The 25,184-nt window shown below is 39.3% G+C and overlaps 3 protein-coding genes across 4 annotated transcripts; all 3 read right to left on the reverse strand.

The window, feature by feature from the left end:
* Positions 1-1,673: 1,673 nt before the first annotated feature.
* katnal1 (katanin p60 subunit A-like 1) lies at positions 1,674-13,549 on the reverse strand. The gene is made up of 11 exons (XM_038720927.1): positions 13,424-13,549; positions 12,659-12,832; positions 11,725-11,885; positions 10,753-10,912; positions 10,503-10,630; positions 10,294-10,399; positions 7,479-7,637; positions 7,241-7,367; positions 6,762-6,896; positions 6,493-6,619; positions 1,674-3,462 (listed from the first exon to the last, which is right to left on the reverse strand). Exons 1-11 carry the CDS (start codon positions 13,427-13,429, stop codon positions 3,264-3,266), a joined length of 1,482 nt encoding a protein of 493 aa, XP_038576855.1. The 5' UTR covers positions 13,430-13,549; the 3' UTR covers positions 1,674-3,263.
* Positions 13,550-14,174: 625 nt separating this feature from the next.
* On the reverse strand, positions 14,175-16,944 carry zgc:101559 (uncharacterized protein LOC492776 homolog). 2 transcript variants are annotated; one of them, XM_038720929.1, is made up of 2 exons: positions 16,657-16,944; positions 14,175-15,397 (listed from the first exon to the last, which is right to left on the reverse strand). In XM_038720929.1, the coding sequence occupies exons 1-2, from the start codon at positions 16,912-16,914 to the stop codon at positions 14,957-14,959; spliced, it is 699 nt and encodes a 232-aa protein (XP_038576857.1). In that variant the 5' UTR covers positions 16,915-16,944; the 3' UTR covers positions 14,175-14,956. The 2 variants fall into 2 exon arrangements, with proteins under 2 accessions (XP_038576857.1, XP_038576856.1); XM_038720928.1 differs by having other exon boundaries at positions 14,175-15,403.
* A 2,509-nt stretch (positions 16,945-19,453) lies between these two features.
* Positions 19,454-23,983, reverse strand: kbtbd7 (kelch repeat and BTB (POZ) domain containing 7). The gene has a single exon (XM_038720930.1). It carries the CDS (start codon positions 23,556-23,558, stop codon positions 21,687-21,689), a length of 1,872 nt encoding a protein of 623 aa, XP_038576858.1. The 5' UTR covers positions 23,559-23,983; the 3' UTR covers positions 19,454-21,686.
* Positions 23,984-25,184: the final 1,201 nt, after the last annotated feature.

Raw genomic sequence — 25,184 nt, forward strand, 5'->3', positions numbered from 1 at the left:
AGTAAAAGTATCAATGCGGGAAAATGGCCCCTGTGATGTTCATTTACATTTACCCATTTGGCAGACGCTTTTTATTCAAAGCAACTTTTACTGTTCAATTTATAACAAAGCATCCTCTTTTACAAGCTCTTCGTTTGCAAAAAAAAAATCTTAACAATTCCCTCTGAATTGTAGTGGAGTAGAATTCAAAAGTGGCTTGTTTGGTGATAATATATATAACAGCCTTACAATAGCCTACAATGAAGTGCAATTGTTGCAAAGGTAGGAAACACAAAGGGGACGCATGACAATGAGGCCATCGGCAGTCAAATCCGTTTTAGATACATCAAAAGGACAAACAGTCAACAAGGGTTAATAATTTGAGGGCATAGAAGAGTGCTCTGTACAGTTTGTCCTACATTTGATAAGTAATAAGCATTTCATTAATGACATTTTAAATGTCAAAATGTACATCTGTTGACCTAGAGTGTTGTCATATTTTAGTGCTACAGAAGAAAAGAAAAACAATAAAGCAACAGATGACAAAGTGCATCTCACAAAATCTTGAATGTTGTGTCCTTACACAAAACAAGAAACAGTCAGTATGTACAGTCAGGATGATACAACAGGCTGATGCTGTTTTAATCTTTTGTAAATACACACAGAAAAAGCATTGTTTTATACAATATCACATCTAAATGTTCCTGCTACACAGCTGCTACAGATATAAATTAATAACAATTGTATTTTTTTTTGTATTATTGTCTCTTGGGTATTATTGTCTTTACACTTGTTAAAGCACTTTGTAACTTGTTTTTGAAAAGTGCTCTACAAATAAAGATTATTATTATTATTATTATTATTATTATAAAAACATGGACGTGCAATTTTGTGCAATATCATGGCAATAAGCACTGAACATTTTCATTTAACCATACACACTTACTTGTACTTGAGTTTTGATATTGTAATTTAAATACATAGCTATATGTCAGTTCTCATACATATCTATACGCAATTCACCAACTGTACCATCAATCTTGTTTATGTTTGGCATTACATGTATTTTGGATATCTGTTTATTGATATGTTGCACTATTTCCCATTTTGTACTTCAACTGTGGCACAACTATATTCCTCAGTTTAAATAAAGCTCTCTCTTTCCTTAGAGTGAGTCTCTAAATTACATTACAGCAGAAAAAGGAATCATACTGTCACAATCAGATCCTTTGCAGGTCTCTTTATGCTATGTAGCATTTAATATATCAAAACATTGTTTCAACAGCTGGACAACATAATTCTGAATTACAGACAATGTACAAGCTTTTTCCTGAGCTCTTAACCCGATCACATAGACTTCATGGAGTTGCATGCGATGTAGATAGATGTGCTCACATGCAAGCTCAGTAGTCATCATGATTTAATCCATAGCACTGCAAAGATTTCTTGTTCATGCTGGTTTTAAGTTAACTCTTAGCGATCTGAAAATGAAGACAGTGTGATACTAAAGCTAATAGAGACGTCAAGTCTGTGATTTTGTTGCAAATTGACTTTCATATTAAATATTTTAATTGCTTCAGCATCATGGACTAATTCTCTTGTGATTTAATATGAAGCATTATTAACAACACAGTTTATAGCACTCAATTGTGATGTGATTACCAAATATTAGTGGGAACACTGGACACAGTGAATGCAGCTTTTAGAGGTTTATTATTTGTCCTAAGCAGGATGCCCTTAACACTAAAGGCAGCCTAAACTTAAAAAGTAAACCTAGTACGGCAAAACATTGGATCGCATTTATCACTAGTTCACAATGTAGTCATCTTGTTGCTCAACTCACCATCTTTCTCCACCTTAAGGATGACTCTGAATACTGAAGAGTCTGATGAATCCCAGATGGACACTTTCAACAATCAACGCACGCTCCTTGAATGCAAGACATAACCTGACTCAGTTTAGGGTGATCAATTTAATATATTTCATAAAATACAGGAACCACTGAGTAGGCGAGGTTTTAGAAGAGAATTAACTGTAACCTTTAATAAACAATCCAAGTGTCTTGTATCTTGACTACATTTGTTTGTCTCAACAGAACTAAAACAAAATAAAATTGAAAACAAATATTAAAATCAACAACAAAAAAATACAATCACAAAACACATAATTGTTCACTACAAAACACAGACATGTCTTCAAGTGTGTTCAGTCAGTAGTAAGTACATGGGCTCCTGAAGGAAACACATTAAAAGTGCTCAAACGTACAGTTCTTTAAGACAAAGGGCCTCTTGCAAGAATCACAAGTACGGATTTGTTCTTAAGTGGCACGTACACGTGATTTAACAGAACTTGATGGATTTGCCAGAAAGTCGTTGTTTTAATGCCTTAATCTGAATGAATTTGCAGTTTAACTATGTTACAGAATCCAACCATCCTAAAATTAATAACTAAAACAGACTTTATGCAAAATTAATACTTTGTAGGTGTTATAAGCATATTTTGGAGTGGCAACCTAAACAATTCAGTACTTGTTTGGATAATTATCTTACACCGGTGCACCTGATAGTCTAACATGTCTTAATCCCTCTGCTGCAATAACATTTTCTAATTGTTTCGGGTCTCCCTACACCACTACTTACACCTCCAAACATATTATGTTCTCGGCTGCTGATTTATGACAGCAGGATGAGAAGCTCTAACATTTTTTAAATGAAACTTGCCCACAAATTGAGCAGAACAAGAACTCTTGTATGGCAATTTTAGGGCAGTTGATAATCCAATTGATGACACAATCATTCATCGACTTGTAAACAGGTGGTGCTTGCTAGGTTGAAACGGGCAATTTACTTAAAGTTTGTGCAGTTAAAGGTTAAAGATACGAAAATGTTCTTGCAAGAGGCCTAATGTGTAAATTATGTGGATTCCCTAGTCTACCTATGTCGATTAGGCTTTCACATCAAATGGTTCCCTGTGTGAGAGATGTTCCCCCCCGTTCTTCCTCAAGTCTCTTAAGGATGGACTGTCTCTACAAGGACAGGGAGAATATGTGAAAGGGCAGGAGTGGAGTCAGTGGAAGTTCTCATCATGCTCTCTCAAAGGCACCAGTCTTCTGATGTGAACTTGAGCCCATGTATCATCTTGATCCCTGATGTGCAGCCTGTTGCACAAACAAGAGATCACTCAGCTCTGTGACATACACTCCCAAGTCCCTCCTCTTCAAGGCTTTCATCATTTTCAAAGCTGCAAGTCCTCTTGGTTCTGGTCCCTCTGGGTCTAAGCATTCTCTATACTGACCCAAACTCAGCCATCCAGGCTACATATTTTTCCAGGTCGGCTGCAGAGACAGACTTGGAGATCTTCTTGAGCGTGAGGGTGAAGTCCTCCATGGTCACAGGCATCTGCAGTTCATCTTTGGACAGAGCTCGGATCTCCTCTGGGCTCAGGCCTTGGATTCGACGGCGCATTGCCATCATGGACGCATCCCTGATGTGCATGTAAAGACAGGAGCAGAGGGGGGGCACATGCATAACACTTCCTTTTTATAAAATATGCTCCCTAAAACACACTACACGTAGTATTTCTACTATTTTGGATTCCGTACTGAAGAGTTTTAGTCCTGTCAAAATGGATGGAGTCAAGGCTGTGATCACTACTGGCTGAAATCCCGCAGGCTACAGGCTGTGTGTGGATGATACTCTCATACACACACACATCCAAGGTCAATGAAACAATGCAAGCCAGAGATGAGCAGTGACAGCACGGGCAACATAAAATACCTGACATTCCTGGCTTAGCTACGGTAGAAAAAGCCCACAAGGACAAGGATAAGATGGTAAGGAGAAGTGTTCATCTAAAGCAAGTATTAAACTGCGATTAGAAGTAATGTTAAGCATATAAACAGATTCAAATGATCAATGCTTACTTTTAATAATCATTGGTGGTATCTCTTTATATGTAGCAGTGTGTCACACAGTATTGAGGAAGCTATTATAAAGCTCTGGTACCTCCCAGAAAAGAGAGAGACAATAAAAAGGATAATTATGGAGAATATATACTACTTATCTGACAATCACTCAAATAATAATTTCGTATGTAATTATTGATTAGCAATAGACAATATAACTTGGTTGATTGGTATTGATTTTGAAATAATTAAAAAATGAGAATGGATCATCGAGCGTTCGGAGGAGAGGGGAAGAAGAAGACTGGAGTCAAATACAACTGAACTGCACACAGGAGTTACATTTTGATTTGATCTTCCTCTTCCCTCTTGCCCTCTTTTTGTCTGAATGTGTGGGGAATAAATATTGTAACATATTTTTTTCTCATTTCCACTTCTACATAAACTTATAACATGTGTTTGCAACACTTCTGCCTGCTCCAGGAAAGATAGCAAAGAAGTGCTGTTTTACCACCTGTGTTGCATCTGCAAGGTTCTCCAGCGATCATTACACAAGGTTGTGGCTATTTGCACTTTGGATGCTGCTATTATTTAAATATAGATATATGCACTTTAAAATGTTCCAGTCACACCTTGCTCACTCCACCTTACAGTAATAGATCAGCTCTGTCTAGTCTAGTGTCAGTTCCTGGATTGTGTTTTATCGTGTCTTATCTTGTAAGTTGAATTATTCTGACTTTGTTTTTAACACCTTGGACCGTGTGAAACGGCATTTTGTTCATCTGTATACCTGGTATGTGGATGAATGACAATAAAAAAACTTGAATTATTTAAAGCACTCACACCATTAATTTATTACATATACCTGTAAACCATCATCGGTGGTGATATCTCAACGTGATCGATAGGCTTTAGCTTCTATCATTATTTTTTTCACGTCAGTTTGACAGCCTGAATACAACCTTCAAATGCACAATGCAGCTGCAAAACTGTCAGCTTCTTTCCGAGATGTTTTTTTCCAAAAATTAGGCAATATTTCTCCGTGGAGTGCAGTAATAGGTCCGACAGTTTGTCGGACTTAGCAACAGTAACTATGGGGGGCGTGCTTAGCAAAGGGTCAATTGTCAGAAGGATGGTCAATGATTAATTTAAAGCAATCATATTGAAGCAAACTTTACAAGTTACTTCACAACTGACTAACATATATGATATTATTCTGGATTATAATTAGCGATGCATTAATGTCAAAGCATCACTAATGTTAAAGGTCGGGCTAATTTCTTTATACTGCCAGGTAGCTAAATCTATAATAATGCATCATAACTGATTAGTTGATTATATTTTGTATCAAAATCTGAATCTGTCAAATAAATGTAGTTGAGAGAGTTTAATATTTGCCTCCAAAATGTAATGAAGTGTAAGTATAAAGTAGCATAAAATACTAGAGCCCGGCCGATATGCGATTTTTTAGACCGATACAGATTTTGATATTAGAGGATTTTAAAATTTGATATTCCAACATATCAGCCAATTTTCTTTTCCCCCCCTTCTTTTCCAAAACCATATTATAAAGAAAGATCGCAAACATTTGTCATGTGTAGTTATGACAGCTCACTAAGATAATATTATGCAGTTGAAAAATAAAATGATTATGTCTGCTGATTGCAGTGTTTTTGTGGTTCAATAAAAAACGTGTTGCCAACAGGGGAGTTGCAGAGTGCCCTCTGGTGGACCAACTATGCAACAACAACACTCATAACATAATTGAAGGATCCATCTTTCATCTTTCCCTTTCTTTTTTAATTTTAACTTTATCGGCTGTTAGTGAAACGGATCTATCTGCAATTAGCTCATATCGACCGATAATACTACAACACCGATTTATCGGTTGGACTCTAACATGCATTACACACAGTGAAGTAATACATAATCTTCTGCCAAGAGAGATAAAGACTAAATGACATAAACTTTATCATCGACTTTATCAACATTAAGCAGCTCACTATGTTTATCAGTATGGAAAAATAACCTACACTGTTGGGACATAGGGGAGAAGAACTCAATAAATGTCCATTGATCTGCATTCATTATCCTTGAACCTGTCTGTGATTAAACTCTACTATCCATTTCTATGGCAGTCTTAAGAGTTAAAGAGAAGATCAAATCCTGTGTTTTCATTTTTGTAGCAAGCCGTAGGTCAGAGAATGTGCATCTTTATACTCATCCAACTGTCCTTACACGGGAAAGTGATGCCTGTATACATTACATTGTTTGTGATTCATGTTCACAGCAAAATGCAAATACCTGCTCTGTTGCTCATAAAGATATGTAATCTGTCTCTTTCTCTCACACGCAAGCACAAAACACACACCGTCTATGGTTGCCCTTGTAATTTCAAAATGATTGAAATGGCTGTTACACACCTCCAGCAGCTAAATGTATTCAAGTGTCAAAACAGCGTGTATAACCTCTGTGGCCACACTTCATCTTTTTCCATTGCACGTATATTCCAGGTTGTAGTAATACCATATTTGATTTACAAAATCCTAAAGCAGAAAAAGCTGATAATGAATTTCTATTTAGTAATTTTGTACACACACTACCACACACACCTGCAGACGTTGGTGATGTCTGCTCCAGAGTAGCCCTCAATCTTCTCAGCAATGAGGTCCAGGTCCACGTCAGCAGCAACCTCCACCTCCCTCAGGTTGATCTTTAGGAGCTCTACACGACCCACAGCTACACACACACACACACACACACACACACACACACACACACACACGATTGTTGTGTGCAGCCTAGGTTGGACCACTACAGCAACCATTGCTTGTTTGTTTGATTGTTTGTTGTGTGGCTAGTTTGTTGGTGATGAGGTCACCTGTTGGCAGGGAGATATAGATCCGCTTCTCCAGCCGCCGTCGTAACGCCTCGTCGATGTCCCATGGGAAGTTGGTGGCAGCGAGAACCATCACCATCTTAGAGGGGTCATCATTCTCCAGAGCTCCCCCCACACCTTGTCACAAAACCACAGTAAAATGCATATTATTGTACCATACATATGACATATGATACCTGACCTGTATTTTTTTTAGTTTAATACTGGCCTTTCTACAAGTCTATAGACTCTGCTGTTTTTTGTTGTGATTTCATTCCAAACATGAGTTTAGATATCAAGAGATGCTAAATGTGATAAGAAAAACATTACTGCACCTGTGCTGTTCAGGCCTGACTGCACAATTTATGCTTTTGATTATAATTTTTGTTAACATTTAAATGTGTTTCTTGAACTAACACCACAAACAACTCCATTAGAAACCCCTTCACAGCTTCACCTCCCCACTTCCCTAATCCACTCACCATCCATCTGAATCAGAAGTTCTGATTTGACCCTGCGGCTGGCTTCATGTTCATCAGATGTTCCTCTTCTGCCACAGATGGAGTCAATCTCGTCTATGAAGATGGTTGTTGGTGCATAAAACCGGGCCTATGAAAAATAATACTGAACAAATCTATACCATATAACAAAAGAATTACATCTTCAATTTGGTACTGTGTGGTTTTGCTAAACAGGCCGCATACGTGTCCATTAACTCACCATTTCAAACAGCAGACGAACAAGTTTTTCGGACTCGCCCCTGTATTTGGAGGTGAGGGTGGAGGAGGACACGTTGAAGAAAGTAGTCCCACATTCTGTGGCCACAGCTTTGGCTAACATCGTCTTCCCTGTCCCGGGAGGGCCAACCATTAACACACCCTGAGACAAAATGTTACATACTTTTAAAACTTAAGACGTACAAACTCATGTACACAGACACACACAAAGGATTTTGGGCTGACTAGCAGTCACAGAAAGACTGTCACTGTTATTACTTAGCTATACATAACCTTAGCATAAATGTCAAACTATCTGCTGCTGCTTTCGCCGAAAAACTGTATTCGCTAAAGTATCCCCTGCAAATAATCACATATGATCAAGTCTTATTGTACAGATTTTTACTTTGCTTAGCCACATTACTTTGAGGTATCACGTTATAAAGTTTATGACTGGGAGCCTGAATAAACACTGCATTATCTTTAAAGGCTGGGAAAACCTACAGTATTATCTCAACCAGCTTCTTACTCATCGACCGGGCCGCAAACCGATTCCAGTCAGTTCAGTGTTGGCTTCTGGGCCCCAAAGAACCAATCATCCATCCAAACACCCCTCTTGATTTATTTTGACTGAATGCAAAAGTCCCTCCAGTCAACAATGTGTTTTTCGTATTGTTACTTCACTTGGATGTTTGATCTTCACTGTGCAGAATGATGTGTGCAGAGTTTGTTTACACATGCATCTGCTGAAGGGGAAAGGCTTTTCTGTGCTCACCTTAAATCTCTAAAATTTACACAAGGAAAACTGAAGCCTGCAGGTCACACAGACAGAAAACTGACTTTTCAGCAAAGTAGGAGACATTTTGTGCCCAATACGTTTTCAAATGTAGGAAGAAGAATCTGGAAAACCCATATCAGAAAGAAAATCTTCCTCTAAGCAGATTATGTTTTAAAAACATGTCTGGAGAGAATCTTAAAGTAGACTTAGTCTGTTCCCAGAATATTAAACCTTAAGATCTGACTAGCCTCCAGTGCTATGAGAAATTAATATTAACCTGATAATCAGACTAAATTGTCATTTGTTTTCTCTTCCTTCCTTCATTCTATTTGAATAGTTAGATAAAGTTAGTGATGCTGCGGGACAACAATACTTTTTACTGGTCATCTTCTAAATTAAAACCCCTGTATGTCAGCTTTAAAATACATTAAATACGAATTAGAGTGTAGCTGGTAATCAGAGAGGAACATCAATTATTGTTCATTTTTAAGAATTAACTGCTGAAAATTCTGTACGTCATACATATCCATTAGAGACAAACAAGTAAGTAGCACAGAATTTAGATCCACAAGGCTGATAAACAGGAAGAGGCAGCTAAAAGAGTGCACAGAGCATCGCATCTGCTCCAAGAGTGACAAACCACAGATCTGATCCGGCTTACCAGTTATAATTCTTCTCCCATTTCATTTTTTTAAGCTCAACTCATACAATGCGTTGCAAATAAACAATTAACATTTAGTGTTCCTGCAAAACTAGGAGCTGACTTCTACAGTGAAACACTGCCTGAATGTGCTGCAAAGTTAGTGTTCATGTTTGTTGTTAAAGCTCTGATTCATGAAACCTTGACAGAGAGCAAATGGCAAAAACAGCACTGACTTGCAGCTGTTTAGTCATTGTGTTTAATGTAAATGTCAGAGCTGCACTTAATTACAGGGATGAAGTGAGAACGTGGGACCCAACACAACCACTGCAGACTCAGGATAATGCTGGTGTTCAGCATCCTCTTAAGTGGCTGAGCACAGGAAATTTAATATATGTAAATATGACAGGCTGTTATTATTGGGCTTAACCATGCATGTAAATTAATTGTATTCCACTAAACTGTAAGCACCCAAATTTGGAATCACATAAAGTTTCAGTTTACTTTGTCACGGTCCCTTCCTCACATTTGTCTGTCCGTATAACCATTTACATACATTTTGTTTAAATGTCAATAATATTAAACAAAATTGCCATCCCTGATGCAAATCTCATCTGTTAACATTAGGATTACCGCTGCCACTCTAATGTCTGACTTTTGTGCATCTAGTCTGTGTCTGTTGCTATGGAGATTACATTAACCACAATGTGACACGATCCATAACATTTCTGTGTAATTGGAGCCCCAGATTTTCAATATAAAAACACTGATCTCAGCAGCAGCAGGTGGGAGTGGGATGGCTCCCCTGCAGTTAGCGTGCAGTAATAGCCAGAAATCCTGCAGGAAGGACTAACATAAGAGAAATGCAAAGACCTCTATACTAAAAGTCACTTGTAATGAGACAAACAACTTCAGCCTACCTGAGTGCAAATATAACAATCATGAACTTAAAATGTATTTTTTTCCTACAACAAATTGATTAATCTTTCATATGAAAAGAGGCCTCCAAGTGCGTAAGTAAAGAGTTAAATAATGCATGCATATTTCAAACAAATGAAAGGAACTGTGTTGCTGTAAAAACTGAAAAAGTATTGACCGTCACATGGCGGGCCTGAGGGGCAGAAGCTGCTCATGATGAAGTACAACAGAGGCTGGTACAGAAGACAACTCCCTAACTGGTCATTCAGCAGAGTCATGTAGAGACTGAGAGGCAGCACGACAGTCCTATTAATGATGTTCAAAATGTATCTTAAGGTAGAGCGCACAACAAGGTGAGCTGCTCACAGCTTTAGAAAAGTGTCTCTATTGATTTCTGTAATTCCTCAGTCATTTTTAAAAGCATACAAAAGAAATACATACAGCTCAGAGTATGTAAGCGAGCACATATGTGTATGTGTGTACCTTCCAGGGGCGACGAATGCCTCTGAAGAAGTCAGGCATCCACATGGGCAAAACCACTGCTTCTCTGAGTAGCTTCTTTGCATCTTCCAGATCAGCAATGTCTTCCCTACAGTTTATCCAGAGAACTCAGTCAGCAGTGCTATAAAAAAAACTTCCACGGCAGAAAAATGCATAAAGGAGTATGTAAAAATCTGTGTATGCTACAATACCAGTGTACGTTAGGGTTACGGGACACAATATCTCTCTCCAGTGAGTCCACCAGGTCGCTGTCATATCCCGTGCCATCAAACTTCTTCTGCTCTACATCCCCTGGTGCATCACCAACCCCTTTCTTTCCCTTATGAGGAAACAAATAAGGAAAAAATATTAATAAAACCAAAAACAGGGGGCAGATTTCGGGGTCACTTCCCCAACAATCTTTTCATCCACTCAACCACCAATCAACCTCTGTAGTCTGACCTTATCATCTTTGGCTTTTGTGCCTCTGGGTCCTGGCCGGTCCGGTTTAGGGTTGGCCTGACCGCGACCTCCTGACACTGCCCCTCGATGCTGCAGACCAGGGGAGTCCTTCCTCTGCTGCTTCACTGCACTGTTGGGGCGCTTTACTGCAACAGGATTCCTACAGTGACAAAGACACAGAAATAAAACAATGACAACGTTCCCACAGAACTCCATTAATGTTAACACAGCTAATTCTCTGTGGAGGTAAAGCTCAATGTCCATTTTAATGATAAGACAGTAAAAAAAAAATAAAATAAAATTCAACATGGTGAATCACATTGTGCTGGTACAGATAAAACAGATTATGCAAAATATGTCCCTTTGTACTTCAAAGTGCTTCCTTATAAAAGGTATTTGGTTCTACGGACAATGTCAGTTCTGCCAGAAAGTAAACCACACACTGCAGTATTGTTCCCAGTTGTTTTATTCCATATAGAATTAAATAAGAACCAGCAATAACAGAGCAGTGAGCAGTTATTTTTTCAGCTTTCAGTGTGTAGTACTAAATAGAATTAATGGACATGTATGTGCTTCTTGTAGATTGATTGAAAATATCCTCGGTTTCAAATGTGTGTGACAATAACATGTTGATGAGTAAAAAACATGAGGTCCTAATCCTTATTTTAGTTATATAAATGTCACATAAGATATAGGAATCAGTAGGTAGATTTATACAAAAATATAACCCAACCTCTTCAAGAACATAGTGTGACATACTAAATAAATGCTACTTTATGTTTTTACACTAACATCTCAACCAAATTTTGTTTTGCACACACACATTAAAAACTTAAACCTATATGTTTCAACTGACAGTAGGAAAAGTAGAAAATATAAACTTTATTCTGTAGTGGCGGACCCTGCAAGGAGCACACAAAGGCTTTGGGTCACACAAGTAACTTCTACAAAAACAAACACACACACACACACCTGTGTTCTGCGGGGGTGGGAGGGGGCCATATTGCTGGATCCTCGGGTCTCTCCTCGGAATGAGGGGCAAGGATGTCAACTGGCTTCTCTGACTTAAAGCTCTCAAGGGTTCCTATGATGCCTTTCACCTGCTCATACTCCTCTGTGAGTTCCTGCCTGACCTGGTTCCGAACAGAAAAGGGAGAATACTGTATCAGTGTTGCATCACAGAACATCCTACTGAAAACACAGCAGTTGGCATGTGTAGATGTCTGCAGTAAAAAAACAACACAGAGTTTAGAGTAAGGCTTTACATGTTCCAGAGGGGCCTATTTGGCTTACAGACAGCAGTCAACAGAAAATAAATACAGTTCAGCTATAATAACAAAAACAAAAAATTAAACAAAAAGTACTTGACTCCAAAACAATCTAGAGAAAGCAGAGAAAATAAGCAAGACACCAGAGGGCCGTCCTGTTGCATCCACAGCTAGTGACGGGCCAAATTAGACCCTGTTATACCTTACTGCCATCCACAGACTGTGCCAAATATATTGAGGTATAACCTGTGCCCTAATGGAAGCAAATTAAACTCATGCAGTAAAGTGTACTGAGAGCACAGTAAACTGACCTGAGCACTGGCAAAGATAATTTATACTTACAACTGTGACATTACAGCATGCATTCACAACGTTTCCCAGTAGATTTTAGATTTTATTTTCTGACTGAGATGACCAAACCAACAGATCATACTAAATATTAGAATTGACTCAAAAATGCAAGTACAGAACACTGTCACCAGAGACATAAAACACTCAACATGTATGGATTTTTAAAAACAGAATCAGTGTTGTCATCAAAGCAAAGTTTATCAACTGCTGTCATAGCACAGGCCCCCTGTAATGATGGTTTATTAACAAGTGTTACAATTATATGGTCAGAGGTTTTGGGAACTCACCTGTTGCCATTTGACTTTAAGTGCAGGGTCCCTGAGTGACTGACAGTGCTTGTGGATCTGTTGAATGACACCCTGGTAGTACACAATGGAGGAGTCATAGTTCCCCAGTAAAGCATACTCACGGCCCTTCTTGGCGTTGTCACATATGTCTGCCAAATTCATGCTGAATAACAGCTATTTAGGGGGGGACAAAAACAACAACAACAACAAAAAAAAACAAAAAAAACAGGTAACTACTTTGACTAAGAGCTGAAACAATGAGTTGGCTAATGTTGGCTAGATACAACGTTTTAAACTAGGTCAAAACCACATTTTTTATCAACAAGCCCGGTGTCCTCATTTTAAATCCTACTTATTACAGAATGGTGCAGCTCTAACGTTATTCAAGTCGACTACCTATGAGATATAACTAACGTTAACGTTCATCAAACTGTGATAAAACACCCGGAAAAGCATGTTAGTTAAGCTAGCTAACCTGGAGCTGTGAACATATGTATCGTAGACGGTTGACTTGACGGTTAAATAAAGCCACTATTCAAATAAAATTGCTTTCTTGCCTACACCTTGTCATCTTGCCAACGTTAGCCGTCGCTAGCCTGCGGCTAGGCCACAGACAAAAAACAAAACCAACCGTTTGGCAATAAACGTTACACGCGACTTAATCCTCCCAGCATGTGTTAAATATGTATCTGGACAAAAACAACCGCCCGACAACCTAAACGATATTCTTTAACTGCATATACAACGTGAAAATCATTCTCATACCTGCATGAAAAGCACTTATTTGTGTTTGTTTTTTGAATCAGAGGTCCAGAAAGTGTTACCATGGCCGCAGAGAGACGCCGTGTGAAGAATCCAGACTGCTTGATTACAGCGTTGCATTCATGGACTTCACGGAAAGCTGGTAAATATGACAAGCTTGCTGGGTGATCATCGTTCGAGGTCAACACCAATCAGGAGAGCTGACAATACTCCAGCAAAGTCTCGCTATCAGGTTTTTTTTATTGATGAAGTAGAAAATAGGATCTTGTGTCGGAATTGCATTATTACCTATTGTTGGATACACACACTTTGAACTAGAATAATGCTAGTTTACATACTTACACTAACGCATCATCAGATCTATAGCTATGCAAACGTTGGCCACTAGTCGTCGCTGAAATCCAGTAAAATATTGAAAACATAAGGATGAAGGACATAGGAAACAATCTCATTACATGGTCCCTTTAATAATTAATAGCTGTTCTGGAGCTTTCTATCATATCACATGATCCTTATCAGCAGATGGAGTTCATCTAGTTGTAATGGAATTGTAGATCTTCAAATGTCCATGTTGGTTATATGGATAGATGAAGGATTAAATTACAGTTTTTCAGCCCTAATCACAAAATACAGCAAACAATAAAATAATATATAATTTTATCCTTCACTATGTGTAAGTATTTATAAGTGCATTATGATTTGAAGAGCCTGCTGCAGTCTCACCATATCAAACAAACACAGCAGAGAAATTAAGACATTTCTGATAAAACCTCTTTTATTGATTTGCAGTTTAACATTGTCACAAGTTGCCATACTGTTGGAAAGTGTTTGCATTATTGTTCACATGCAACTAAAGTATCAGTCAGTCATTTATCTCATACCATCAATACTTTCCGGCATAACAATTTTCAGAGCTGAGCATGTACTCGTTAATGCTTTTCAAGTGAACTATGTGGACTTGCATTTTATCGTTAGTGAGCTCTCTCCAAAGAACTGTGTAGGTGAATGAGCTGACACAAAGCTGGTAATGTTCATATTTATATTTGAAAGCAACAGCATCAAAACATTTACTGCATTTTCATTTGTTAAGAACTGAAATGTCACTTTAAAACATTTCTTCAGTTTCAATTTACCTTATTGGTCCCTTTCCTTACACTGAAATCTATTTTGTCCCTTTAATTATGGTCCGCATTGAATACTGCAGTAAAGTTGTAGTGCTACTAAACAGCGGATTGCATATAATTTGTTAAAGTGCATTTTGCAATGCTTTGTTTTTTTATTTAAAGTGATTTCATGTACAGTTTGAGCTACACATGTTTGGCATGCCTCCAAAGCCATTCATGCATTTCATTGAAATGTTGATTTAATATTCTATCTGTGCTTTATATCAGGCAGGGTTTTTTCCTTTTCTATCTCACCATAAGAGCCCTGTCTGAATTCAGCCTCAGTGCTTTCCTCAGCACCATTAGTGTTACGGAAGGCTGCAATGACCTTCGTCCACTCTCAAATGTACATCCATACAGGATGGAGGCGACCTCAGCATTGACAAGTTGCCGCTTCCTGCTCTCTTTGGTTCAACAGCTGCCGGACATTGCTCTCACTCGGCTGCTTCAGTCTCAGGGGTTTGTGGCTCTTTAGTCTATAAGCCAAAGTCAGAAAGATTGCGTCAACATGCTCCTTCTCAGCAGGGTCCTTGGCAGAAGTCTCAAACAGTGGGAAGTTGTAGCTGTCGGCGAGACGCTGGGCGGCCGACGTGGGGACCTCGCGGCGGTCCCTCAGGTCACACTTGTTGCCCACCATGATGCGGGGTACCAGCGGCCCAACAGAGTGTTGGCTGCACTCCTCAATCCACTCAGGGATACTCTCGAAGGAGCAGAGGCTGGTCATGTCGTATACAAAGATGATGGCATGGACGTTGCGGTAGTAGTGCTCCACCATGCTGTTCCTGAAACGCTCCTGACCTGCTGTGTCCCAGATCTGCAACTGGCACAGCAGAAACACATACTGATATGACTAAAAACATTTAAAGGATAAGGTCAGTGTAATTCTATATTTTTCTTATTGTTAACCAATCCAAAGAAAAGACTAAAGCCATCTATCTATCTCTCAATACTTGTTGACTTTCCTACTGTGTCTGTGGCACTCAGCTCCAAGCCCATTTGTTCCTACTGGAGACATAAATCTTTAACAACTGACCAAAGACATATAGTTTGAAAGAGGCTCAGTAATTTCCTAAAACAGATGAGCACTGTAGTTTTTTTTTTAAGCAAACGATGCTTAAACAGGGTACAAATGTTGTAAATTGTTAGAGGACTACTTTCGGCAGCAGATGAATACAAATGTGGCACATTATTGAGTATGTATAATGTATGATGTAGTCGTGAAAGAACATGTCGCCCAGTGCAAAGATGTGGCTCAATGATGTGTTTTTATTATTACTAAGCACATGTGTAAATACTTGAATGGCTGGATTCCATTTAGCTGCTTTAGTTCCAGGGTCCTGATATTGTTCATGCTTGCTCACTGACATACTGTCATGGCTTACTGGGCCACAAATAGACAGCTGTGAAAAAGGCCTATTAGCAGAGCACGGCTGGTATAGGCATAACAGGTGCCACCACAATAAGCTTACTCTGGCTACAGACTCCTGAAAAGAGGAAAATCCTGCAGGCACAAAGAAAGGACATTACACGCCAGCCTTATCCTTTAAGCTCCACAAATTAGAAGTAAAAATTATTGGTGCAAGAATATTACATTCTTCCATGCCATCACATAAATCTTTATTATTGTTTCAGAAACCTGAGACTACACTTGTATATCGTCACAGTAATGCTGTGGGGAAATTATGGAACAATCTGTTGAAAAAGCCTCATCTGACTAACAGATTAAAAGGTTTTATCTTATTTTTTACATATTGTCCTGCACAGAGACATTGACTTTTGCTGAATACCTTTTCTTCTAGGGGTATAATGTCTACTTTAAATTGATTATGTGATTTAGTAGGAAATGTAGCCTACCAGCTGGTCATTTAAAGAGGTAGGCCTGTGTTTTGTAGTGGTGCTATCACCATGCATTGCACAGCTCCTTGAATGTCTGAAAACAACAGGCTCCAGGTCAGTCTCTCCTCTGTGTCCACTTATGAGCGGTGGCTCAAACAGATGGCCGTGTCAATCGTTCAGGAAACTGAGGTGTGGCGTGACATTAAAGTGTAGGAGTGTGTTTGTAGGTCCTCTCACCTTGATACTCTCCCCATCGAGCTCCAGCGTCCTCTCTCTAAAATCAACCCCGATCGTTGCCTCTGGGTTTTTCAGGAAAGTGCCCCCGCAGAATCTGTAAGTCAAACACGTCTTTCCCACATTTGAATCTCCTATGACTATTATCTTGAACACCCGAGCTTGTCCAGTCTCATGGTCATGGTGCGAAGAGCGCTCCAAGGAGTCATTTTGACTGAAAACGGTGTCAAATGCCTCCCCAGGTTTGTTTTCTATTGCCATCTCTCATCTTCTCGCGGTCTGGATGTGAACGGCATTGAAACATCGCGAGAATTCGAAAGCCAATAGGATGAGCTTGTTATTCATCACTTTAGCCACATTCCTAGAATTTGTTGATGATTTTTCAATCTTATCTAGGAAATTCTTCATTCACAAACATATATATATATATATACACACTATACTATACTATAAAAAAACAGACTGTCCCCTGGGAGTACAGAACAGTGATTGTGAATACAGCAATGTTTTTGTTATGTCTCATATGTCTATTGTTTCCATGTTTGATATTAAATGCATTTATTCAATTTAATTAAATGCATATAAGGGCACTAAGAGAGCGCAGACTTCTGCCAAAACCAATAGTCCAGTCTTCTACAAATCTATAAGCACAATCATGATATACACTCACCTAAAGGATTATTAGGAACACCATACTAATACTGTGTTTGACCCCCTTTCGCCTTCAGAACTGTCTTAATTCTACGTGGCATTGATTCAACAAGGTGCTGAAAGCATTCTTTAGAAATGTTGGCCCATATTGATAGGATAGCATCTTGCAGTTGATGGAGATTGGCCATTTTAGTACAGTGAACTCATTGTCATGTTCAAGAAACCAATTTGAAATGATTCGAGCTTTGTGACATGGTGCATTATCCTGCTGGAAGTAGCCATCAGAGGTGGCCATAAAGGGATGGACATGGTCAGAAACAATGCTCAGGTAGGCCGTGGCATTTAAACGATGCCCAATTGGCACTAAGGGGCCTAAAATGTGCCAAGAAAACATCCCGCACACCATTACACCACCACCAGCAGCCTGCACAGTGGTAACAAGGCATGATGGATCCATGTTCTCATTCTGTTTACTCTACCATCTGAATGTCTCAACAGAAATCGAGACTCATCAGACCGGCAACATTTTTCCAGTCTTCAACTGTCCAATTTTGGTGAGCTCTTGCAAATCGTAGCCTCTTTTTCCTATTTGTAGTGGAGATGAGTGGTACCCGGTGGGGTCTTCTGCTGTTGTAGCCCATCCGCCTCAAGGTTGTGCGTGTTGTGGCTTCACAAATGCTTTGCTGCATACCTCGGTTGTAACGAGTGGTTATTTCAGTCAAAGTTGCTCTTCTATCAGCTTGAATCAGTCGGCCCATTCTCCTCTGACCTCTAGCATCAACAAGGCATTTTCGCCCACAGGACTGCCGCATACTGGATGTTTTTCCCTTTTCACACCATTCTTTGTAAACCCTAAAAATGGTTGTGCGTGAAAATCCCAGTAACTGAGCAGATTGTGAAATACTCAGACCGGCCCGTCTGGCACCAACAACCATGCCACGCTCAAAATTGCTTAAATCACCTTTCTTTCCCATTCTGACATTCAGTTTGGAGTTCAGGAGATTGTCTTGACCAGGACCACACCCCTAAATGCATTGAAGCAACTGCCATGTGATTGGTTGATTAGATAATTGCATTAATGAGAAATTGAACAGGGGTTCCTTATAATCCTTTAGGTGAGTGTACTTGACTTGCTGACTTGGGTGCTACTAATCACATCACTTTTGTTTTGTAATTGTGTCTTCAATTGCTCTTATATAGTTTCTATTTTTACTTCTTTACTTTAATATTTTACTTTTACATGTAGGCCTATGACTTCTTTATTTTTACTTTCTCTACTGTACTTATTGCTTTCCAAATTTTCCCTCTGGGGATGAACAAAGGCTTATATTATCTCACCGTATCTTATCTATTTTTGCTTCCCACACTTCTTTTTTTGGATAGGTTTACTAAAAGTAACAGGTTCTTACAACAATATAAAAATGTATTTGAGGGAAATAAAATGCGTTTTTTATAAATTCCAATTCCTTATTTTTTATATTACATTGTTAATTCATTTTTGTTATTATATTTAATTTATTATGAATGAATTACATTTTCTTTTGCTGTTTTCTTGGAATTATTCAGATTAATCATCAACAAACCAAACAGTGTGTCATATACCCATGTATACCCACCCTGTAACAGCACAATATAATGACCTTCCTGGCTACAAATAGTAACCCAGCATAAACATAATATACAAAAAAAACAAATCCCACATAGTTAAGTAACACATTCTGTCAGATTCAGTTCATGAATAAATGTTTGTGTAATGCACATATGGTTTTTAAATGTTTTATATGTATTTTTTTTCCTTTCCTTCTATTCCAAGCTTTGGAAATATTCTGAAAACAAAGACAATTTTGGTTAAAAAAAAGTATTCAATTAATACTCCATCCTCTATTCAAATCAAATCTGAACATGAACTCTTTTGTTTGTTGCAAATCTTAATATAAAAACAGAAGTGCGTGCATTTTATTTTCCACATCATTACACTCACAATATTCACAGATCCTGTCATCTTTATCTATTAATCCCTTTGTAACCTCATTTTTAACACGCTAGTTATACTACAATGTTAAAAATGTTATCAGCACTTCTGAATTTCATATTGTGTGCTTGTTTTGTTTGTCATGTGCAATGTCTTGGAGAAAAAAAACACAACCTCTGCATTAGACACGGATGTTTATTTGACACATACACCAAAACAGCTTTATAATTGGACTGTGTTACCACAGCCAATCACACACACACACACACCACAGCCAATCACACACACACACAACCAAAAACCAATATAACACTTCAACTATCCATCATACAGAGACAACAATGAGATTTACACTCATTTACCAGTTTATTAGGTGCAACTAGATAAAACTAATACAGTCTCATACAACAGCCCTGTAATAAGTCCTTCAAGTAATGTTCAATGTTGGTTAAAACCGTTTTAGAGGTGTTGATTCAACTTAATGGTAGGAGGATGTAGCTGGTGGTATTGCATTATATACTGCGAGGTGTTTTATTAATATTTTGTCAACAACATTTACATCAATGAGGGTAGACAGAGTAGAAACTTATATGTGTTTTAACACAGCTAATAAACTGGTAACTGATTGCACGGTGTGCGCGTAACAGTTTTATTACATGCAAAAAATAAATGTCCTCCAACTGAAACAATTCATCAGGACCAAATAATACTCAAACTTTGTAACATAAATGCTAAGTTTAAAAAAAGAATCATCAGATAAGAAAACACACATACACTCAATACAATAGTTTCAAATACATTTCATAAAATGTATTATTTGTCACTAAAACCACTTAATTTTACTACATTCCAAAAAAAAAGTCAATCATGGCGTACAGGCTTTGCTGAAGCCTAAACCTGAGTGAGCATACAGTGCATTGGCTTGTACATTTCATACAGTAGTTTTCACAACACTGGCTGTGTGTGCCGTCTTGATGTGCATCATCAACATCAAAATGGCAGCACATTTTAAAGCCTTGTGAATGACCAGTTGTGTTTGAAGTCATCAACATGAGGCACTTAAGTTGCCTGATGACCCAAAAGTAATTTATGATTTTAAACCAATCATAAGCAGTATTGTATTCGAGCTCAGTGAAATGTTATTGGGTGTGAATGCTGCAAGCATTTGCCGCCTATGTTCTATTTTCCTTTATTAGCAAATATTTCTGTCACAAACTTCTCTTTATATAACACAACACAAGCAACGAGCATTAGAGGGGCCCTCCACCGATTCAATAAGTCAGTTTATTAGTCATGGTTAGTACAACTCAGCCTGTGCTAAAAGTTTCACCGATAATGTCTTTTGTAGCTCTGGAGGAGCATTGTCAAGTATAAAGAAATTTCTCAGGTGACATCACCCGGGTATCTTATCTGGCTTTGGAGTGTACACATTTGAAACAGACAGCCTGCTTTATCAAAGTAGGAAAGAAGAATGTGGGTGTTCACCAAGAAGGAAGAGTCTGACAAAAGAAGTAATTAAATTGCACTATGGCCATGGTTCCCAAACTTCTTTGTCATGCCCCCCCCCCATAGAAAAACTGAAGAAAATGTAGCTAACAAACACAAAGCTCTCCCGAACTCAAGGCGTCTTTGTATTTTGTATTTGACTAACGTGGTTTGAGCGTCAAGTTTTTCTTTTCCACCCTGTCAAAAGTCTGTTCATTTTGTACTTGAAATGTCCTTTCGCTTCCTGCATGAATCTTCATAGCTGGTAGCATCAGAGCACTCTTACGATTCACAGATCGGTTTCACAGGACTTTTTGACTTGTCTTGGCAGGAAGAGCACATGTGAAAGTAATAACATTAACAATGGCTCAGTTCCAGCAATTAATCATATTATTAGTAGCACCTGCGTTAAACATGTCTCTGCTGTGAAAATGTATATTAAACTTCAGTTTCATTCAAAATATTTCCTCAGGTCTTGTGCATCTACCCTGCAAAGGCTCAGTTTGGAAAGACTGCATTATGGGAAGTGTAGGATCATCCCCTCTATAACCTATAGCTGTACACTTACGGTTCAATCATGTATTTGTCTTGAGTTATTGTGTAAACGAGACTCCACCAGACATCATACTGTCCTGTATGTTCCCAGGACATGATATAAAGCCCTTGTCATTTGGTATTTGTCCTCGCTGGTTGAAAAAGTTTCTTCTATCCTTCTGAAAATACTCATTAGCCAGACTGGTGAGACATGGAAGAAAACTGTCCATGTGAAGTAAAGATTTGATGGACTTGTGCTTCTACTATAAATTAATGGCTTTAATACTAAATTTAATCTGGATCCATGACCTCTCCTGACAGACAGAACCCTGTATAAATCCATTACATTATAAATAAGTTAAACTTTTATTTGACACATTAACACATTTCACTACCAGTTCTCATCTGAGAAAGAGCTAGAGCTACCAGAGTCCGAGTCTGGGTCTGTCAACCCATCAAAGTCCCAGTCGGCACTGGAGCCACTATCATCGTCCTCCTCTGTACAGAAGCTGTGAGCAGAGCCCAGGCATGCTGGGTACACCCGTGTTGAAACACACACGGGCCCCAAGGTGGACACATACACTGCCATGACGTTCTTCCAGGTGTCCCTGGCTGGTTCGTATTCATGGATGAGGACCCGGTTTTTGTTGTGCTGCAGCAAAGTCTGAGTGAGGAGGAGGAGCTTGTTGTTGTGCTGGATCACCTGGTAATTTAGAGCACGGCTGTCAATGGGAATGTCACCCAGCCTCTTCCATTCCCCCTTGTTGGGGCTGTAGGCTTTCACCACAGGGATGTCGCACACGCAGATGATCTGGTCCTGAAACACGCAGGCCTTGTGAAGCTTGTCTCTTCTCAGAGACCCACAGTGGCGCCAGCGGTTCCTCTTGGGATCATAGCAAAGCATTCTCCTTTTGTTCACCACATACAACTGGTCATTTAGTGCCACCACCTGCATTTTACCTAGAGAATGAGGCAGAGGAGCCACAAAGGTCCACTGGTTCCTCTGGACGCTATAACACTCCACTTCCTTCAGTCTGGCATCAGTCACTGGATTTCGTCCTCCCAGAAGGTACACATGGCCGTTGAGGTAGCCCATCCCAGAGTGTATCCTCCCCAGGGGTCTCTCTGCTAGCTCCTGCCAGCTGTTGAGCACAGGGTTGTACAGCCAGAAGTGTTTAGAGAGGTGGGACGCCAGGTACAAGTTGTTTTCAGGTGTGGCGCAGGCGATTAAGGACTCCATGGTGGAACGTTTGTAATCCTGGCTGCTGAGGTCTTCTAAAGGAGGAGCCATGAAATACAGGTCCGCTGAGTAAGGGTCACAGCACATTATGTTGTCGTTGGGCAGGCCGAAGAAGAGAATCATTTCTTTTGCGCTTACACCTATTCTGTGCTTTGGTACTTCCAGAGTTGCGGCCACTCCACAGCCGTCCTCTGTAGATCTGTTAAAAAAAGACGCAAGGTATTTCTCAATTAAAGGCCTTGCCATGAGGCCCTCCAGGTAGTTCTTGTCCTTCTCTGTAAACAAGTTCCAGCGCACACACTTCAGCGCCTGTAGTGCAACCTCTCTTTCCTGCGGCGCATTAGCCTCTATCCACTGTAAAGCAGCCGAGCACACCTTCCTTTCACAGTCCACATCCAAAGTGTTCAGAGACAACAACTCCTTTAACTGCATCAAATCCAGCTCGCAAAGGTCCCCTCCGCTACACACCTGGCTAAAGTTCCTGGCTATGAAAGCTTGCGCATTCTCCTTCAATTCAGGATTGTCATAGGTGTCTGCAAATTTCAGTATCCCCACACAGTTGGAGAGGTCCAGCCTTCTTGTCATGAAGCTGGAGCAAGCTCTCCTGATGTACTCGAGCTGAAGCATATTGGCAGCTGCGTACAGCCTCTGGACGTTGCTCTCCGTGATGGTCACCCTGCCTGTGTAACAATAGTCGATGATAACGGACATGGACTCGGCGTCCACACCGCGGATGACCACTCTCTCCTGCATGCTCTCATTCAACCCGCCGGTGAACATGCTTTTGAAGTACGGGCTGGCAGCGGCGAGGACGTTGCGGCTACACAGGAAAAGTTGGTCAATGTCGCCTCTGGTCGACTCGCCTTTTTGCTCCAGCGAATCCTCCTCACATTCAACTCCGATGGTAACGTCCCCGAGCAGCCGACAGTCGTACAGTAACTTCAACTCTTTCATCAAACCCCGAGCGTGATTTACGTCCTCCAACACCTCGGGACCGCTGAAGCAGCTCAGAGCCGAAGCCATTGCTGCAACTTCACAGACAGCAATTAGCTTTTTTTATTTATTTTTTATTATTATTTTTAAGTCGGCGACGGTTTCAAATAACCCGCTGTCACGCGGTTAACATACTCAATAACACGAAAGGGTCTGCGCGCTGATACTGACACATCCGTTTATAGAAGATCAATCATGATGCTGTGAAAAATACATGACCCGCGATTTAACGTTAACAGCTAAACGGTCGCCTGTGTGTTTGAAAGCAAACAGTTCCCGGTCTACAAATGATCATAATGTACAGTTTAAATCAGAGATAATCCTCAAATAGCACTTCGAGAGTCGCTGTAACAGTTCTGTCAATTTTCTTTGATTGTCGTGCTCGATGCTGTCATCTGTTTTGAGGGTAGGAGACAGCCACGGCTCTCATAAAATAACAGTGTCAACTGACCGGGGGTTGGAGCTACACTCCAACTCCGGGAGAAATAGTCAAAATAAAGCTCCACTTCATGTACAAGTGTTGCATTGAGTTTTCTTTGTTTCTCTCCAGATTCAATTCAATAACACCTCGACACATTTTTATGCCAGTTGTCACGTTTAGTGCTTTCCACTGCTAAAATTAGTGCTTTAACCCAAATTGAAAAACATTTAATCTCTTACTTTGAAGGCACTCTTGCCTGGCGTCCGTTCTGGATCCCTGCTCGCTCACACAACCTTGCTAAGAACGGCTTCACCTCTGCGATTGGTTCATATAACTGGGTCAATATAAGTTTGGTTGACCGGGATGGACTCAAGATCACTGGATGAACATTGCCAATATTAAACTTTAATTATTTAATCCATTTTCCACGTTGTAGGCATATATGATATATTAAAAAAACAAACATACAAACAACATCGTGATCATGAACAAAGCACCCATGTGAGGCCTGAACACAATTCCTGCACAGTAACCCGGCAATACTAACACTTCGCTGTAACATACACATTCTACAATATACCCCTTTATTGTCATGTTTTTTGAGTGTCTTGTATATCCATAAATAGATGAACATAATCAACCTCTCTAAACAAAGTAATTATTACATTAGCCATATAATATTATTCGAGCATTCACTGCACAACCATGAACAGATATATTGTATGTTTGTTGTCCATTGTTGTTTATATCTATATGTGTTTATTCATACATATTCCCGCCTGTATATAGCTGTATGTTTATATCTTTGTTTAGTTTATTGTTCCCTATAGTGTTTTCTGAATACATGTTCATGGCATCTTGTATACTGACATTGTATAAAGTTGATTGTGAATCAGATTATTTAATGTGAGCTTGTTGAACCCAACTGACCACAACCCTATGTGCTCGTTGTTCTATACTAAATAGCACTGTAGTATTTAGTCAATAAATTAAATTAATCAACAATTATACATTATATATATATATATATATATATATATATATATATATACACACACACACACACACACACACACATATACATATATATATATATATATATATATATATATATATATATATATCTGCCATGTATGAAAAATATCAAAAATGTCCTGATCATACCTTATTAGATGGTAGGATTTACTGCATTTCTGTTTTGTTTGTTTTTTACACCACTCTAAATGGAATAGCTT

Source organism: Micropterus salmoides, unplaced genomic scaffold (genome assembly GCF_014851395.1).
Source record: "Micropterus salmoides isolate LMB-PRFRI ecotype aquatic unplaced genomic scaffold, ASM1485139v1 Ms_hic_scaffold_15, whole genome shotgun sequence".
In the NCBI taxonomy this organism is placed as follows: Eukaryota; Metazoa; Chordata; class Actinopteri; order Centrarchiformes; family Centrarchidae; genus Micropterus; species Micropterus salmoides.

What these genes read in the sequence shown, in the direction of transcription:
- katnal1 (XM_038720927.1), bottom strand. An exon ending in TTCGTCTGCTGTTTGAAATG is followed by an intron (nt 7,368 to 7,478) that starts GTGAGTTAATGG and finishes TATTTTTCATAG; the next exon opens with GCCCGGTTTTATGCACCAAC. An exon ending in GACATCACCAACGTCTGCAG is followed by an intron (nt 3,463 to 6,492) that starts GTGTGTGTGGTA and finishes CATGCACATCAG; the next exon opens with GGATGCGTCCATGATGGCAA.
- zgc:101559 (XM_038720928.1), bottom strand. Translation starts at nt 16,914, where the DNA reads ATGGCAATAGAAAACAAACCTGGGGAGGCATTTGACACCGTTTTCAGT. An exon ending in TCGATGGGGAGAGTATCAAG is followed by an intron (nt 15,404 to 16,656) that starts GTGAGAGGACCT and finishes CTGCTGTGCCAG; the next exon opens with TTGCAGATCTGGGACACAGC.
- kbtbd7 (XM_038720930.1), bottom strand. Translation starts at nt 23,558, where the DNA reads ATGGCTTCGGCTCTGAGCTGCTTCAGCGGTCCCGAGGTGTTGGAGGAC.